The sequence below is a fragment of the Prionailurus viverrinus genome, chromosome B1, assembly GCF_022837055.1.
Source record: "Prionailurus viverrinus isolate Anna chromosome B1, UM_Priviv_1.0, whole genome shotgun sequence".
Lineage (NCBI taxonomy): Eukaryota > Metazoa > Chordata > Mammalia > Carnivora > Felidae > Prionailurus > Prionailurus viverrinus.
Window position 1 is genome coordinate 150,108,750 of NC_062564.1, and position 17,458 is coordinate 150,126,207.

A 17,458-nucleotide genomic window follows, 5' to 3' on the forward strand; every position below is an offset into this window, starting at 1 on the left:
AAAGAAAAAAAAAGTGGCCAAATATTTAAATATCCCAATGCCTGAAAAATTCAACTTAATACAAGTCAAAATTTCAAGTATAACTCAAGAAGCTGAAATACAAAAAAGGCTTTTATACACTGTTTTGTGTGGCCCTCTGTTTTATATAGCTTGTTACCACTAGGAGGGATTGATGGTTAATTTAAAGTATGTAACTGTAAGAAGTTAAATTACAAGTGTATTTTAAAAGTAAAACAGAAAAACATCTGTAAAATAATTTATTCATCAAAGATGAAAACAGAAAAACCTGAAATAAGAAAACAATCCTACGACCAGACTAGATCCAAAAATGTTATCAGATGAATACTTAATCAAATACTAACTCAATCACACACCATCAGTTCTTATATTAGAAACAGAAGTAGGCTTTTAAAATTAATTGGCCCAGATCAATCATTTCTGCTAAAATATGCAAAAAATGGGAAGGTGGCAATCAGGGTTCTTATAGTACCCAAACATAAAGCATCATTTTATGTCCAGTAATTCATAAGAACACAAACTGGCATCCAGACAAAAATGAAGTACAACAGGTAAGTGTCAATCTTTACCAATTTATTTTATACAAAACAGTAGCAATGTAGAATATGGAATATCTTCCGCTGCCACACACATAAGTTGTGAACATTCCAAGCCAATGTATACAGTTGGAGGGGAAGGCTAACGATAGCATCAACCATGCTACTGAACATAGGAATTTTTTTATTTAAAAAGATTAAAAATTAGATAGCAATGTCTTCTTAATATTGCTCTCATCATTGAAGACCGAAGAAAAATAAAAAGTGACTTTTTAAGATTAAAAAAAGAGGGAAAGGGAGAAACAAAGAGGCTGCTACAACACTGCCATACTGTCAAACCATCATACTTCAATATTTGCATACTTGATAGCAGCATTATTTTTACTGAACCGTGTGCAACTACATTTAGAAACACATCAAAGCAAAATATCATGGCAGTCATCAATCAAGATCCAAAAGAAAACAAACAAAAAATAACTCTAGGATGAACACACTATAAGTAGATGAACATTTATGGAGAATGAATCAATATCTACATTCTTGGACTGTTCCATCTGCTCCTTTAATAAAAGTGTCAACTCAAATTGTCAACTGTGCATTTTTGGAGGATTTGAGTTTTTCCAGTTCGTATTATACTGCATGCTTGGAACAAAAAGGGATATAATAAACCCTTCTACACAATGAACTTTTAAGTAGACCGCTGAAAATAAATTTACTACTTGTAAACACACACAAAAAAAAAAAATACAAGATTTTCTTTATCTTTAAACAATCAGTGCTTCCAAAAGCGCATTATCTTCTATATCGACCTCTCTCCCCTCGGTCTCTGTCCCGGTCACACAATCGCTCTCTTTCTCTCTCTCTATCACGTCCTCTATCTCGTTCTCTGTCTCTTCTGTTATCTCTAGGGCGGTCTCGCTCCCGCTCCCGATCTCTTTCACGGGGTCTACTTCTCCGACCACTGACAACAGCTTGTGTGCGACGAAGGAAATCATCCACTCTCATGTCATAATCATGCTAGAAAATAAGAAATGGATTAGGTATGTCAAAAATCAAACGGAACTTATGAGTCCCCATACTGTAATTACTGTATAGTATGGAGAAACAATCTACAGAAATGTACTAATGCATTAATTCACAGAATGTAATTTTGACACTGCTTAGAAAAAGATTGTGACACCTAACTAGTCACCCACAATAGTGATTATTCAAACCTTGTTGCAACAACTCACTTCAGGAAGTTTCTTATACAACTCTAATGACTTTTCTAGCCAATTCTTTTTACTAAGATTTAAGCCAAAATAATCACCTAGTGATGACGATCAACTATCATGGATGCAAGCCTGATGCCAACTATGCTAAATATCATCCATGTTTTTCTCCAACAGGTGAACCCTACTTTTTTTCCTCCTTTGACTCTACAACCTGAACCAAGTCTGCCCTCTTAAGGTAAAACTAGGAGTTGTTACATTCCAGATTTTCTTTCAAACTAAACCATTGTTAATGACAAGCAAGTTTCGAAATTTGATAGACTTTTAAGAGAAGAGGGACATCTGGGTGGCTCAGTTGGTTAAGCATCTGACTCCTGATTTCAGCTCAGGTCATGATCTCACTGTTGTGGGATCGAGTGCCACATCGGGCTCCATGCTGGGTATGGAGTCCTCTGCCCCTCTCTGGCTCGCTCTCTCTCAAAAAATACAAAAAAATTTTTATTTAAAAAAATTAGAATTTTAAGAAAATATGTACTTTAGTAAGATTGTGAGGTCTACTCCACATAGATCTAAATATACATGAAAGGCTGGGGAGAACAAGAGAGGGTAAGATGAGCAACTGTCTAAGTGAGGTGCAAGGTGTCATTGTGACTACTTCTAAGCTTAATCCCTGCTCTAGCTTTCTACTCTTAGTTCTCAACTCACCTTTACTTACTGAACTTGGTCTTTTTCCAAAAGTCAGCTTAAATATTCAGATTATTGTGTTCAAAAACACAATTCCACCCTCACATACCTTGAATACATGAATATTATACTAGCATAAAATATATACACTAACCAAAAAATTACATACAGATGCATAAACTTAAAAGGACACTAATACCTTTTCATAAAAGAATCTTAGAAAGAACTCCTATTTTGAAAATTATGTAATCATTTATAAAAAGTACCACAACCCATCTAGCCAACTAAGTTTTCATCATACATAAGCCGTATATTTCTTCCTGTATTACTGAAAAAAAAAAACTATTAACATCTATTAGTCAGTTAGGATTCTCAGATTGTTTCACTGAATATTAAAGATCCTAATAGGATTTGATTTTGAAAAGTTACTGTCTTTATGAGAATAAGAAAATAAATAACAGACAAAAAGTTATCTCAAAAACGGGCTAGGCCACTACTGCTCTGACTGGCCCTCTCAAATATGCATGCTCTTCATCTAAGTGGGAAGATAATGTTTATTTGGCTCAGCCAAAAGACTCATCACCTCAAATTGGTTGGGGGCGGGGGGATGACAGAGGGTTGAAGAAGGTGTCCAAACTGTACATCCTACTTTAACAACCTAACTACGTAAGACTACCAAACTTATATACAAAGGAATCATGCTAACAAGTGCCAGGAGACAATTTCAGTTTAAAAAATGAAAGTATTATTAGAGAAAGGAAAAAAAAAAGGAGTATCAACCATTTAATAAACAAACTCAACCCAACTAGTATAATGGAAAAAAAATTCCATAAATCTCAAACTAGAACTTTCATTCACTGTTTTGAAGAGATCAAAAAATGCTTTTCATATCAACCATATCAAATTATTAGAACCAGTAATTACTAAAGGAAAATTATCCATCTGCCTTTCCTAACATCTGTTTGTTATTTGTTAGCATTCTCTTAAGAGTCAGATAGAGGAGGTGAATTGACAAAATTTATCAGAGAAACAAGTAACTAAATAAGACCAGAGACGATCGGTTAACTAACTTAATACATACCATCCAATCTATGAAAATTGAGTCAGAATATACAGAAAGCTTAAAAATACCTATTTACAATAAAAATTACACAATTATTTATAACTGAAGACCCCAGTACAGAAAGAAAATCTAATTCACCATATCCCTAGGACACTATTACCTAAGAGTTATATGTAGAAGTTGCCTCCACTTGAGCAGTTTGTTTGATCAGTGAAAGAAATAAGTCTATTTAAATAATCCAAAGGAATTACCCATTCTTAATAAAAACAAGTTGTGAATTACTCCAAAACAGTATGGAGTAAGAATATCCCCACATTTAAATTATCTACAGAATTCAAGGTAGTTCCTTCACACTTTTGCCTTCTCGTTCACTTACTACTCGTTTATCTCTGTATCTTGCTTCATGTGGTACTGGGTGATGTCCTGAGTAAGGGGGATGAGCTTGAGGAGGTGGAGCATGGTGCTGATAGTAAGGATGGTGTGGAGGTTGTTCCATTCCAGGATAAGGAGCCTAAGAAAAGAAACCACTTCCATAAGCATCTACCAAATATCCGTGTAAATAAACCATTTTTAGAATTCCACTATCCAAACAAATAATTTAATAATCTGTACTACCCATTTACTTCCACAGAATTAGGGTTTGTCAGAATACCCTCTAGTTGTGCTTGTTGGAAATATGTGCATAACAAACTAATTACACATCCTTGAAGATTTAACATGTTTGGGGCTCCTGGATGGCTCAGTCGGTTAATCATCTGACTCTTCATTTCCACTCAGGTCATGATCTCCCGGTTTGTCAGTGCGAGCCCTGCCTGAGGGTTCCATGCTCACAGTGTGGAGCATGCTTGTGATTCTCTCTCCCCCTCCCCTGCTGGTGCACACACCACGCACCCACCGTGCACTCTTCTCTCCCTCTCTCTCAAAATAAATACACCATCTTAAAAAAAGAAGATTTAATATGTTTACACTTTCATGTCGTGTCATTTAAATACTAATAGAACATAGTAAACCCTTAATCAGTGCTTACAATGAGCCAGGCACTGTCCTAAGCAGAGGGAGGCACCAACAACTGGTTAAGTAACTTAGGATCACACTGATAGTAAAAAGGTGGAGCTGGACACCATAATCAGGCATCCTGGATCTAGAATCAATCATCTTAATCTTAACATCTACCCTTAAAAAAAAAAAAACAAAAACAAAATCTCCAGAACCTAAGGAACTTTTAAATGCCATTATAAAATGTGTAAGAGCAAATCAAAGGTTACTTTCCTAGTTAGTGCCAAGAGAGTATTTTGACATTTAAAAATTTTCACAGAATCTAAGGAAAGCAATCTTATTAATCCATCTATCTTGTACACAGTACCTTAAGTGCAACAAGTCAGATGAAGAAGCCACATTACAGGCAGCATTAAAAAAAAAAAAAAAGGTAAGAACTATTTAAACTTCTAAGTTTTTTATTTCTTGGGAATTAATTCTTCAGCTATCCTCAATACCTTAAAAGATACTCTTAAGAAGAATATTCAGCTTTCTTACAGGAAAAAGAATTTAATAGTTATGAACAGCATTTAATTAACCTTATTTTACAGAAAAAAAATTAATGAGTGTTGGGATCAAGCACTTTACTAAACTTCACATGTATTTTATAAATTATTTTGACAATCCCATAGAGTAAACACTGATATTCATTAAATTTCAAGCCACAAAAGGACAGGCACAATGTCGATTTCATTCACCAACAAAGCCTAACGCAGAGTGCCTTGCACAGAATGAGTACATTAATTTGATGAGCCAAAGAATGGACAAATACCCTCTGAGTTTTACCGATAAAGAAAACTAAGAAAGAAACCTATTATGAAACTTACCCAAGATCACAGAGTTAAGAAGGGAAGGTATCTGAACCCAGGCAGTTTGCAGTACTAGCTACTACAAAAATAAACTATAACACTTACTAATTAAACTTGTACTACTAACACAAATCAAATTACTCACTAGTTTTTAGTTGTAAAAATAGATTCCAACAATTTATTTAATGGGTAACTGTAACAGTCATCTTCCAAATAAGCATTCAAAATATATGAAACTGCAAATGAAGTGAAATAATTTGCAAGAAAAAAAAAAAAATACAAACCATTCCTTGCCAAGGTGGTGGTGGTCCCATGTTATGAAATTCCCTCACATAATCATTGTAGGACTAAAATGAAAAATAACAATGTCAATAATAATAAAAATCAAACCCAGAACTATAAAATAAATCAGATCCTGGTTTTATGAACATTAAATGTATAAAATGAAATGCTTACCCCATTTAAAAACACATCTCGGCGAACTCCTGAAAATCGTCTGTTGGGAATAAGATTTGTGAAACTAAATTCAGGTAATTCATAAACTAGTTCTAAGAATGTAATTTGAAACTAAGCAAGAGTGAACCCAACTTACCTGTCTACTTCCTGGTATCGTGGATCCTTTAAATACCCTGTTCAAACATCAAGCATTTTAGTAAATCAAATTTATATTTTTTATTATGGCATTATAATTAAACCTTCCTTACCACTCATTTCAATTCTTTCCATGAAATATAGTGATGCTATTAAGTGATGCTATTATTGTATTATTCCATTTTCAGATTTTCTTCTTAGATTACAAGATAATCTAGAAAGTAACTAATAACTTACTGATACCACAGAATTATAAACTGCTAGAGAGGTTTTCATATGAATCTTCTAAATCCACACCCCAATTCTCGCTAGATAGAAAATTTCTTCATTCTGCTCCATAAGAAAAGTAAGGGCAGAGGAATTATCTTGAGGACACTGTAATAGGACTTCCTTAAAAACAAACGTTTACTTTCCACCTTAGGTATTCACAAGCTCTGCTAAGTCAACCACAGACAGTTTTTAAAAATGCAAACTTAAGGGGGAGAAAAACAAGTCCCAAAAATGAAGATGTATACATTTTAAGTGAAAGAACCATGACAAAAAAAGAAATATTCTTTCTCCCCATCTTAAAAGATGGAAGGACTCAGCAAATTAAAATGTAAAAACATTTGAGTGCTCATGTTTCTGAGGAAAAACTAATTTCACTCTCAGGAATATCCATTTTGGAGAAGAATGAGGTTTATCAAGCCAAAAAATGCTGTAATGTTCACTAATACCAACTTCCAAATTGCCTAATTTTTGTAAGTGTATTATAAGTACCGTCTCTTAAACTCTGCCTTTTTAAATTCTGATAAGACTAGCTGAAAGCTGCTTTCTAGATTATAAACCAAATATTTCTCATTCCTCTCTAAAAACATGTGAAAGATTTTTATTTAAAAAAAACATAGCATAACTTCAGTTTCCAAATAAAGCTATATACCACATGAAATACTAAGTATTATAGAAAATGAAAAACATAATAAAGTGTAAGATGGCTGCTTTCCCTAATCATCTTTAATCTTAAAACACACGTGCAGTTTCCATTTGTGAAATAATTGTAAATTAGCAACATCAGGTAATTAACAGATGATGATGAGTCACACTAAAATAGATAACCTTCACGAAGTAGAATTTAAGTGACAACTATTGATAATTTCCTATGATTTAAGCAGTCATGTCCTAAAGTTTTCTCACTTTTAGAACTACAGGATTACAATAAATGTTTTTGTGTCGTTGTTGTTGTTTTTGTTGTTGTTTCATAATTTTAAGTCAAATATCTGCAGGATTATAAAATATTAACCTGGTCTCTGGTGAAACTCAGGGGCATAGTCAATCCTTGGTTTCTTTCTGCTGTTATGAATATCATAATCTTCTGGTCGACGCCTACACAAATTAGACACATTAGAAATTAAACCAAAAACTGCTGGGAGAACAAACAGCAATGCAAGAGTTTCTGACAGAAATAAGTACAAAGAATAGCCCATTATTTCCTTTAAAATAACATCCTAATTTCTGGTGAGCAAATCTTAAAATTTCTAAATTTTAATTTCTCTAATTACTATATAAATCAATCCTTGAATGTATTGCTGGAAGTAGATATGCTCTATAATCTCATGCTATCATGAAAAACTTGGAAAGAGCGGTCTGCTCAAAATATGTAAATCACATTTTAGTATTCTAAACAAAAGTAAATGAGCTGCTCTCAAACTAATGTAAACATCCAATTTAACACTTTCCCAAATAAAGTCTCCATTCACGTGAAAAAACAAAGAAAAAAAAAAAACTATCACCATTACACAATAGGTAACTTCTAAAATCTATATATTCAAACTTATTAATACCATCTTAGAAGACATCTACACAGAATTAATTATTTCTTGCTTCTTTTGCTTTGCACAAAATTATGCTTTTCACATGATCATACAGAAAATTTGATACTTATTCCAAGTGACTTTACAGGAAAGTTTTGATAATCTTAATACTTGGAAAAACTAATTTCTATAGTTAATAACATTTAAAAACTAAGGGAATTTTTTCCAGAGACAATGCCTTAAAATAAAACTGGAAAGTAATGGAGCAATTTAACAGAGTTCATAAAACGAGTTCAAAGTATATATTCTTTAGAAAGTGAAATTTTACTGTCTGCTGAGAGCTGCTCTTTATGGTCTCCCATAAATCTCAATGGCTAATGTAATACATCATTAAGTACACTTCACTTTATTTAGCATTTAATAAAGAGCTACACAAAATAAAAACAAGAATTCCAAGTTTTTTTGGCAATAAATGTATCTTTTTACCCTTACTGTCAAATAAAAAGTCTATATAATAACCTGGCATCACTAGTTTTCCAGCTATTTCTTTGAGTTATCAACTGCTTTCATTAACTTTTCCAAGACAAGTTCACTCAAACTGCAAAGTGCAATTACCCCAAGCCCCCGCCCTCCCCAACAAAATAAAAACAGTTGCATCTACAATAAATAAGACTAAGAAAATTAAAAGCTGGTTTAAAAAATAAACATACCGCTTTCTTGTAGTTTGGGGAGTGCATTTACGACCGGTATAAAACATGATAGAAACAGTTCATATAGTAGTCCAACTACTGACTTTAAGCTGTAAGCCATACATATATGGAGGCCCTGGCAGGCTTGAGAGAAGGTGTAGTGGTGTAATAAGTATAGTTTGCAGTCCATTGCAAAACTGAGGTAAAAACTTCACTTGTATATATTGTATTGCACTGGAAACCTCTTAGCTTAAACTTCAAAAGACATCTTGGTGTTCAGTCCTTTAAGGCCAAAAGTAAGGGGGCTCTGCCAGGTGTCCTCCTACCTACTTGACAGTGTCCTTTTTAAGCTCAAAGAAATGGGGACTCTTGTTGGATTATCTGTACCTACCACAGGATGTTTCCACCAAAAGGAAACTTAACCAAAGGTTTCATCCCATCAACCATACATCCAACAGTCTTTAGCAGAATATTTTAGATTTAGCTGTATGCAAATCTACACAGGGGAAGGTGTTGGGTAGAAGGGCTTAAATCAGTCCTTTGCAAAGACTTCTCCAATTCTGTAACAAGTTAAACCCCCTTTTCCTGGAAAATGCTGCTTAGTTCATAAAGTAGTGATCAATAACCATGACGATCCTCTAAAAAACATTTTAAGTCCACAGGTACTGCCAGCATCTGGAAAAGTTGTAAACAGACACAGCAACAGCCCTTCTTTTCGGTTTGTTGCCGGGTCTCCCAGGGCCACTTGATCCCCTTTGGAAAGAACCTATTGTTTTCAGAAGCTCAGCAAGATGTGTGAATTCACTGGGTACATGTTAGAGAATATTTGGCAATGGGGTTAACACATCACGGTGATAAAATTTGAAACAGTCCCAATAATGCTCCTCTTGAATATCAAAATAACTTAAAATATTTTATCCTCTAAATGAGGCGTCATCTTCTGAAAAAACATTAGTGATCCTTTATAAAAGTCCCATATCTGATAAGGCTTATCCAGAGACACACCTGAAAGAAAAGGCTTTTTACAAAATATTAACAATTTTTGCAAATAAAGACTTCCTTCTCTCTTCCTCCTTTCTAGCCTGTTCTGAGCAACAAAGGCCTACCTCATTGCAATTGCATACATTGTATTATCAGAAAACTATCTAATTTAAACTGGTTATCACTCTTTAGCAAATAATTTTTTTCTGCATAAGGAAAGATCCCCATTTTCCTCTTGAAAAATGACTGAGACCAAGGTGACCATGTGAAATCCTCAATGAAGCCACAAACTAGTCCATGCAGCTTGATTTGAGGATTTTCTCTTTCTTCTTTACCGCAGGACAAACTTTTGACGAATCACATTCCTCCATCATGTTATTCTGATACATGTGCCTATTATCAGTCCAAAGAACGTTTCTAACCTTCCCACATCCCGGACTGGTTCTCGACGGGATGGACGTCCTCTTGATCGGGGCTGAGAATGCATTCTTCTCTTGTGACGCATTTTATGAATGACCTGATACAAGTCAATACTTTCATCGGGGGGAAATAGAAGACAAAGCTGGGTTCCACATTCAAGTTCAATTTCCTAGAACAGGAAAGTAGTAATTTACAAGACGAAAACAGGAGAAATTTTCAATAGACTTCTTGTATTTTCCTGAAGTACAAGAACAAAAACCGACTTGAAGACTTCCTTCTCAAAGCTGATGATCATACAGGATTCCAATAAACTTCCTTGAAAGGTTTTAAAAAACCTTTCAAAAGTGTTTTATGTATTTATATATGGGTAAAAACTAAAAGTATATAATCTGCAAAGTTAAATACACAAATGCAGTTGCTTAAAACTCTATGACAATCATCCTCTGCAAACAAAGGAATGTTTCTTTGTGCAAAATACAAAAATATCAGGACAAAGTTATCTACCTTAACTCAGCGGAGGAAAAACATGTTAGTGTGCCAAAATACATTACAAAACTACATTACAAAAACTACATTACAAAAACTACAAAGGGAGACTAATGTATGGCTTTTTAAAATGAAGATTTATTTTCAACCACCAGCAATTTCATTTATGAGTAATGAAAGCACACCGCTTCTGGTTCAAAGTTACATGTAGAAGATTCGGGTTTAAATCACTACACTTATAATTTCATTTGCAGACTTGAAAACCTGGGTACATATACTTTTCATATAGCTTCCTTCTGATTAGAAAACTTCAGCAAAGATGTTAAATGGCATTTCTAAAATTATACAAAGTGCAGTAAATAACATAATGAAAAACAATTTAAAATCAGGACCAGAATTTCTCATCAAAAACTTTTCTTTCAATTGTATTAAGTACCATATAAAGCTACCTATCTTTCAACATTTATGGAGGTCTTACTAATTGGTCAAAACCACAGTGATTGTGAATTCCAAATAAGAATATTTTCCCTTAATCTTTCACACGAATTCTTTCAAAAATGGCTTAAAAATGTCCTTCAATAAAATTCTCTAAAAGCAATGATTAAATGTATGTGTTTTAAATAATCAAGTAAGACAACAAACCTGTCCATCACGTCCAATCTTTACTGGCTTATGTTCATTCCAAGGATTGGTGAGATGAGCTGACTTAGTGAAGGGTAATTCACGCCTAAATACAAAGTAATACCAATTATAATCTTTTGCAGAATCCTTTAGGGACCTTATATTACTTCAGCAGTTAATCCTGATTTAAACGTGACTAAAATTTAAAGAATTACTTAGGCTAGAAGCATTCATTCCCCAGAGAGGGAGCACCTTTAAGAGAAGGGTTCTTTCCACATTCTCCAGTGTTCTCAAAAATAAGCTAAATAATACAGTGTGTAAGAACATGAGCTTGGAAACCAAGACAGTTTGGGTTTAAACCCCAGCGCGTGCTCGCTCGGTCTCACGCGCTCTCTCTCTCCCTCCTCTGAGCCTGAGCTGAATTCTTCAGCTTATAAACAATGGTATCACCACCTACACTTCATACCTGTTTTTAATAGTGTGCAAATGGAACGACATATAACATGTTTAGTCAGCTCGTTTCTGTGTAAACAAACCGCATTTTCTACTAACTAATCAACAAAGAGCTGAACCTTCATCAGATAGTTAATACCAAATGAAAGTAAGTGTCCCCTATCCTTCGTTCAGAACTGCTCTTCCGGATTCCAATGTCCTCTCCTTTTCAGGAAGACAATAGTTCCCTATCACCCATGGAATGGCTCTTGACAATACAAATGTTTATACGTACAAATTCGTATGTCTGCACATATGAATTATGCCCTCCACTTAGGTGAGTACTTACATAACTTAAAGAAACTCAGGCTCTAAACTCTGAGCCACAGGGCAAAATGGTCTCACCAACTTAAAAGAGACAGCCTGTATTTTTATATTCTTTATCAACCTAGCATAATGCTAAATGCAATTAATTCTTATTAATTATCAAGGAATAATCAAGTTAACAGCACTTAACAAGGCTTTATCTATGTGTGTGCAAAGTAATGCCAAATTAAATAAATGCGTTAAAGAATTATTTATTGTATCTACAATACACATGAAACTGCTCAGCCCAAAGACATACAAAGATGAGTAAGATAAAGAGCTGCTTGCATTTGTAAATTTCTTCCACAGCTATCAAAGAAGAATAAACGAGCACATGAAAGTTTTGCTGGTCACATCTATTTTGGAAAGAAAGAAAATAATCAAAAAATGCTTCCTGGAAGAAGTAGCATATGGAATATGCCTGAAAGAAAAGTGACCCAGGAAAAGCCAAATGTAAAGAGCTAAGGAAGGGTTACATTTGAAGCAATGAGAGAGCTTGAGCAAAGGTATAATGGAGAAGAAAAAACACAAACAACCTGGTCTAGTGGATAAGCTATATAGCCATTTGTTCTACTCTTACACCAATTTTCTTAAAGATGAACATAGGATGCTGAAATTTTATAACTTCTTTAAACTTTGGGGAAGAGTAAAGTGTATCTAAAGTTAACACAGTGGCATGCTCTGTGGTGGTGATCATGTGAATATATGGGGGAAGTGGGCTATGAATGATGGAAATACCCACTAGGTATACTAAAAAGCTTGAATTCTTAGTGTAATAATATACATCTTACTTCACACACCAAAAGTGTCTCAAGAATGTATACCTATATGTATACAAAATATATACACACACTTTTTTTTTTTTTTAACTTTTCAGCTCTCAGAAGTTAAAAGAAACAAGTCTATACCAAAGCCTAGGGTATCCAGAGGGAAATCTCTAGTAACAATTCTTTGTACTTTAATACTTTCTTAGATTTTCCCTCTAAATTGCCAGTTAAAAAACAGTTACAGGAGAGGAATAAATAACCTACAAGCCACCAAAATACAGGAAGTTACAAATTGTTCCTGCAGAAAGTTATCACTGTTATTTAAATATTAGCAATGAAATACTGAAGGACCAACATAAAACCACACACTGAGTTGGGTTGAGTCACTTGGGATTAAGCTTCTCGATGGCATTGGTTCTAACTAGATTCTACAGATATTTTTGTGTGTGTGTTGACAAATACATACCTACCAGAGTATCACCAAGAACTATGAGGCCCTAAGCAAAATAGGACTCAGAATGTATTTAAAGAAACTACAGGACCACAGTCATCGTAGTTATAGAATAAACATCCTAAAAGTTACCTTTTAAACTGACATGTGTAATGAAGACAACTACAGATGACCAGCTTTATTGTGAGTAATCCAAAGAACATGGAAGTAACTCACTGATTTAAGGGGTTTGGTTAAGTGGGACAAATTTAACAAAAGAACATACAACTGTACAAAGGCTCTTATGTATTATATAGAGGTTTGGCTACTAAAGTTAAAAGAAATAATGGAGAAATTCTAAAAGAAAAGAGAAAATGGGCTAATTGGAATGAACATGGAAGGGGTGAGTATAAAATAGCATCAGTAGATGCTAATTTAATTCTGGACAAATGACATTTTATAGAGTATAGCCTTATTTAGAGGTAATTCCCAGTGATAACTTAAGTCACTTTTTATGGCTCCTCTCCTATCTGCTAACACGCACCATGTGATCTTAAACTTCAGTGTGCCTACAAAATACATGAGCCATCAGAAATTCAAGAGGTTTGAGGTGTGTCTTAAGATTCTGCATTTTAACGATCAGATACTACTGACACAAGTGGTCGAAAGACCACACCTAAATAAACTTAAGTCTAGTTATTATTAAATCCAAAGGGTGCTTAAATAAGTCTATCAAAACTATCATATCTGAAAAGAAAAAATATTGATAACAATTACTATTACTGATAGAAAGCCTTCAGCATTTATATTTAAAGTTTGATCCTCTTAACTGAACCAAATGTAATTCTCATTTTATACACAAAACTTAAGAATACAATAGACTTACCCAAGGAAATACCAACGTAATATTACATGCCCTCAGAATTCTTCATTATAAAACTACTCTTGAACTAAGTGATGAGTATTTTAAAAATTAAAGTTGTAGTTTTTCTTTAAGAATATTCTTGAGGATACAGGAGTACTGATGCATAGGGGCACTTGTACCCCAATGTTTATAGCAGCACTCTCAACAATAGCCAAATTATGGAAAGAGCCTAAATGTCCATCAACTGATGAATGGATAAAGAAATTGTGGTTTATATACACAATTGAGTACTACGTGGCACTGAGAAAGAATGAAATATGGCCTTTTGTAGCAATGTGGTTGGAACTGGAGAGGGTTATGCTAAGTGAAGTAAGTCATATAGAGAAAGACAGATACCATATGTTTTCACTTTTATGTGGATCCTGAGAAACTTAACAAGAACCGATGGGGGAGGGGAAGGGAAAAAAAAAAAGAGAGAGGTTAGAGTGGGAGAGAGCCAAAGCATAAGAGACTCTCAAAAAATGAGAACAAACTGAGGGCTGATGGGGGGTGGATGATGGGTACTGAAGAGGGCATCTTTTGGGATAAGCACTGGGTGTTGTATGGAAACCAATTTGACAATAAATTTCATATATTTAAATAAATAAATAAGCAAATAAATAAATAAATAAATCCTCAATAAAGAGAAAAAAAAAGAATATTCTCGAGGTACATTCTTGAGGTACGTGGGTGGTTTAGTCAGTTAAGTGTCTGACTCTTGAATCCAGCTCAGGTCATGCATGATCTCATGGTTTGTGGGAACGAGCCCTGCATCAGCATCTGCGTTGGCATGGAGCCTGCTTAAGAGTCTCTCTCTCCCTTTCCCTTTGCCCCTCCTCCCACTGGTGCACACTCGCTCGCTTTCCCCCTCTCTCTCAATAAATAAACATGAAAAAAAAAAAAGAAAAGAATATTCTTGGGGCACCTGGGTGGCTCAGGCGGTTAAGTATGCAACTCTTGATTTTGGCTCAGGTCATAATCTCACTGTCATGAGATCAAGCCCCGCATGGGGCTCTGTGCTGGGCATGGTGTCTGCTTAAGATTCTCTCTCTCACTCTCCCTCTGCCCCTCCTGCACACATGCTCTCAAAAAGAAAAAGAGAAAGAAAGAGAAAAAGAAAAGGAAAAAGAAAAAAGAAAAAGAAAATTCTTTCCAGGTCAACATAAACTTAAGTACAATAAAGAAACTTTACTACCCAAAATTCTGTACAAAACGTTAGTATTTTGGGTTTGTACCTCTTGTTAGTGAACACATATCAAACAAGTTGGTAAAATAGCCAATAAGTCAGTGAGGAAGACCATACGTGAATAAATTAAGCTCACCTTCTGAAATTAAAAAACAAATTTCCTTATCAAGAATCGGGAAATGAAGGTTAATAGAACAAGTAACATTCAAAACAAAATTAGCTGCAACCAATTTAAAATGGGTAATTATTTTGTCTACTAATCCTAAGACAACATTATCACCAAATACTTTCCAGTAACACCAATAATGTTTCTAGTCATAAAACCACAGACTAACAAACTTCTTTGGTTTTTATACAGTTATAGACATCCAAATAAATAAGTCTATCTCTGCTAAGAAATAGCAAGCACCTTGTTTTCCCAAAAAACTGCCACCAGATCTTTAAATTTTATAATCTTAATTTGATTATAATAGAAGTATAACTTAATTATAACCTTAATTTCTAAAGAGCCATAAATTTTTATTTAAAAATCCTGGGTATAATGGAGTAGGGGAATTATCACCGACACCCTCACCAACCCAACACTGCATTCCAACATTATAATTATGCAATTTTTCATTTGTTTTTTCCATGTTGTCACATGGATAATTACTTCTGTGTATTACATTTAAGCGACAAACCATAATTCACTTAACCAGTTTCCTATATGGAAGAATTTAGATTGCTTCCAATGTTTCCCTATAGAAAGTAATGATAGGATGAGAAGTAATGATGATATATTTTTATGCAGTCTTGCTACTCTATCAACAATCAACCTAATATACTATTTTCACTGTATTATTGCTTATGTATGTTCACAGTTCTTCACTTTCCCATACAGAAAAGTTTAACTCCTTTGGCTGGCCCACATTACTGTTCATCTCTATCTTTTATCATCTGTTTCATTAAAAAAAAAAAAAAAAAAGGGACTCCCTACCCCACTCACATACCTTCCCCTCCCCCCCCCCCCACCGCTTTACCATCTCCTAAGCCCCATGGCTTCTGCTTGTGTTTCCATGCTCTTCCTAGTCTGCCTTCCAGACCAGATATGAATAGCATTTTTCACTCTTATCCAATTCTTCCATCCTCATCAAAATCCGACACCTAAGCTAATTTCAACTTATAAAAAATACATATGGTCTGTTTCAAGTAATATTTTTTTACTGACATTAATTTTATAGGCAATAGATGTGTACATGCCATATAAAGTTCACTCAAATACTTAGTTTTTTATGTTAAAATAACTTTCTAGGCCCAAGATGTAGCCGCTCCTGCTGGATGTGTCATGTCAACAAACAGAAGCTTAGGTCTAACTTTTGTGTCCCTGTATGTGCTCAGCTTGACCAGAAATGCAGTATATCCAATCAGCCAATCCCCAAACACCAAGCCACCCTGAGTCTGGGCTTTCTCACCCCAAATGAGGTTGACAACGTAGCCCTAGCTAGTAAGACATTTTCTATTTGTCTCTCTCTTGTTCTTTATCCTATAAAAGCTTTCTGGGATGCCTGGGTGGCTCAGTTAAGTGTCCCACTTTGGCTCAAGTCATGCATGATCTCAAGATTCTTCAGTTTGAGCTCTGCATGGGGCTCTCTGCTGACAGCTCAGAGCCTGGAGCCTGCTTCAGATTCTATATTTCTCCCTCTCTCTGCCCCTCCTCTGCTTGCACTCTGCCTCTCTCTCAAAAATAAACATTAAAAAAAATTAAAAGCTTTCTGCCTTCTGCCCCATTTTGCAGCTCTCCACAGGAGAGTGTCCATTTCATGAAGTGTTAAAGTTTGTATCACCTAAATTTACTTCTTTTATCACTTTCTAACAATGCATATTCAATAAGGACATAACAATAGTTGTAATAACTCAGTTATTTCTAATAAACATATTTAAATCTTAATTACCATTTTCAAAATATAATACCAACTAAACATGTTTTGCTATTTCCTTAAGAAAAAGTACTTGTTCACAACTAAATTAGTTACCTCCAAAATATGAGCCAAGTTAAACTCCTGACTACATAAACCTTTGCCTTTACATCCTATAGGAGATATAAAGACAGTGAACAAGATAAACAAAACATATTGATGTTTAACTTTACTTTAACACTGTTAATTTTTTTGGATCCAAATCAGCCTAGGAATGAGTCCGAAAAGAGTGTAATCATCAGAGAGAATAAATTAAAGCTAAAAAACTGTGGAGTTTTAACATTAGTCCCAATTGGCAGCCATTTAGTGCAGATTTAATTATCTACACTAGAATGTATAATTTACCTGCAAATCCAGTCAATTTTAAAAACTCCTCCCAACATTTTAGCATTCATTCCTGCTGGAAGCACCCAATGTATAGGAGATCCTCCATGATGTGACTCTGAAGAAAGTCTTGCAAATCCTAAGGGGATCAAATCACAAT

General features: G+C 34.6%; 1 protein-coding gene across 7 annotated transcripts in view; it reads right to left on the bottom strand.

Annotated features, from left to right (window-relative positions):
• Positions 1–570: 570 nt before the first annotated feature.
• The window catches only part of YTHDC1 (YTH N6-methyladenosine RNA binding protein C1), a 35,277-nt gene continuing 18,389 nt past the window's right edge, over positions 571–17,458 (bottom strand). For 4 of the 7 annotated variants that reach the window (XM_047856011.1, XM_047856008.1, XM_047856014.1 and 1 more), the window contains 9 exons: positions 17,320–17,437; positions 10,956–11,040; positions 9,830–9,996; positions 7,227–7,309; positions 5,949–5,985; positions 5,813–5,876; positions 5,641–5,703; positions 3,889–4,023; positions 571–1,571 (listed from right to left, as the gene is read on the bottom strand). In XM_047856011.1, coding sequence (XP_047711967.1) covers positions 1,347–1,571; positions 3,889–4,023; positions 5,641–5,703; positions 5,813–5,876; positions 5,949–5,985; positions 7,227–7,309; positions 9,830–9,996; positions 10,956–11,040; positions 17,320–17,437 — 977 coding nt within the window. In that variant the 3' untranslated portion in view covers positions 571–1,346. The remainder of the gene's footprint in view (positions 1,572–3,888; positions 4,024–5,640; positions 5,704–5,812; positions 5,877–5,948; positions 5,986–7,226; positions 7,310–9,829; positions 9,997–10,955; positions 11,041–17,319; positions 17,438–17,458) is intronic. The other 3 variants (XM_047856013.1, XM_047856012.1, XM_047856009.1) reach the window with 1 other exon arrangement.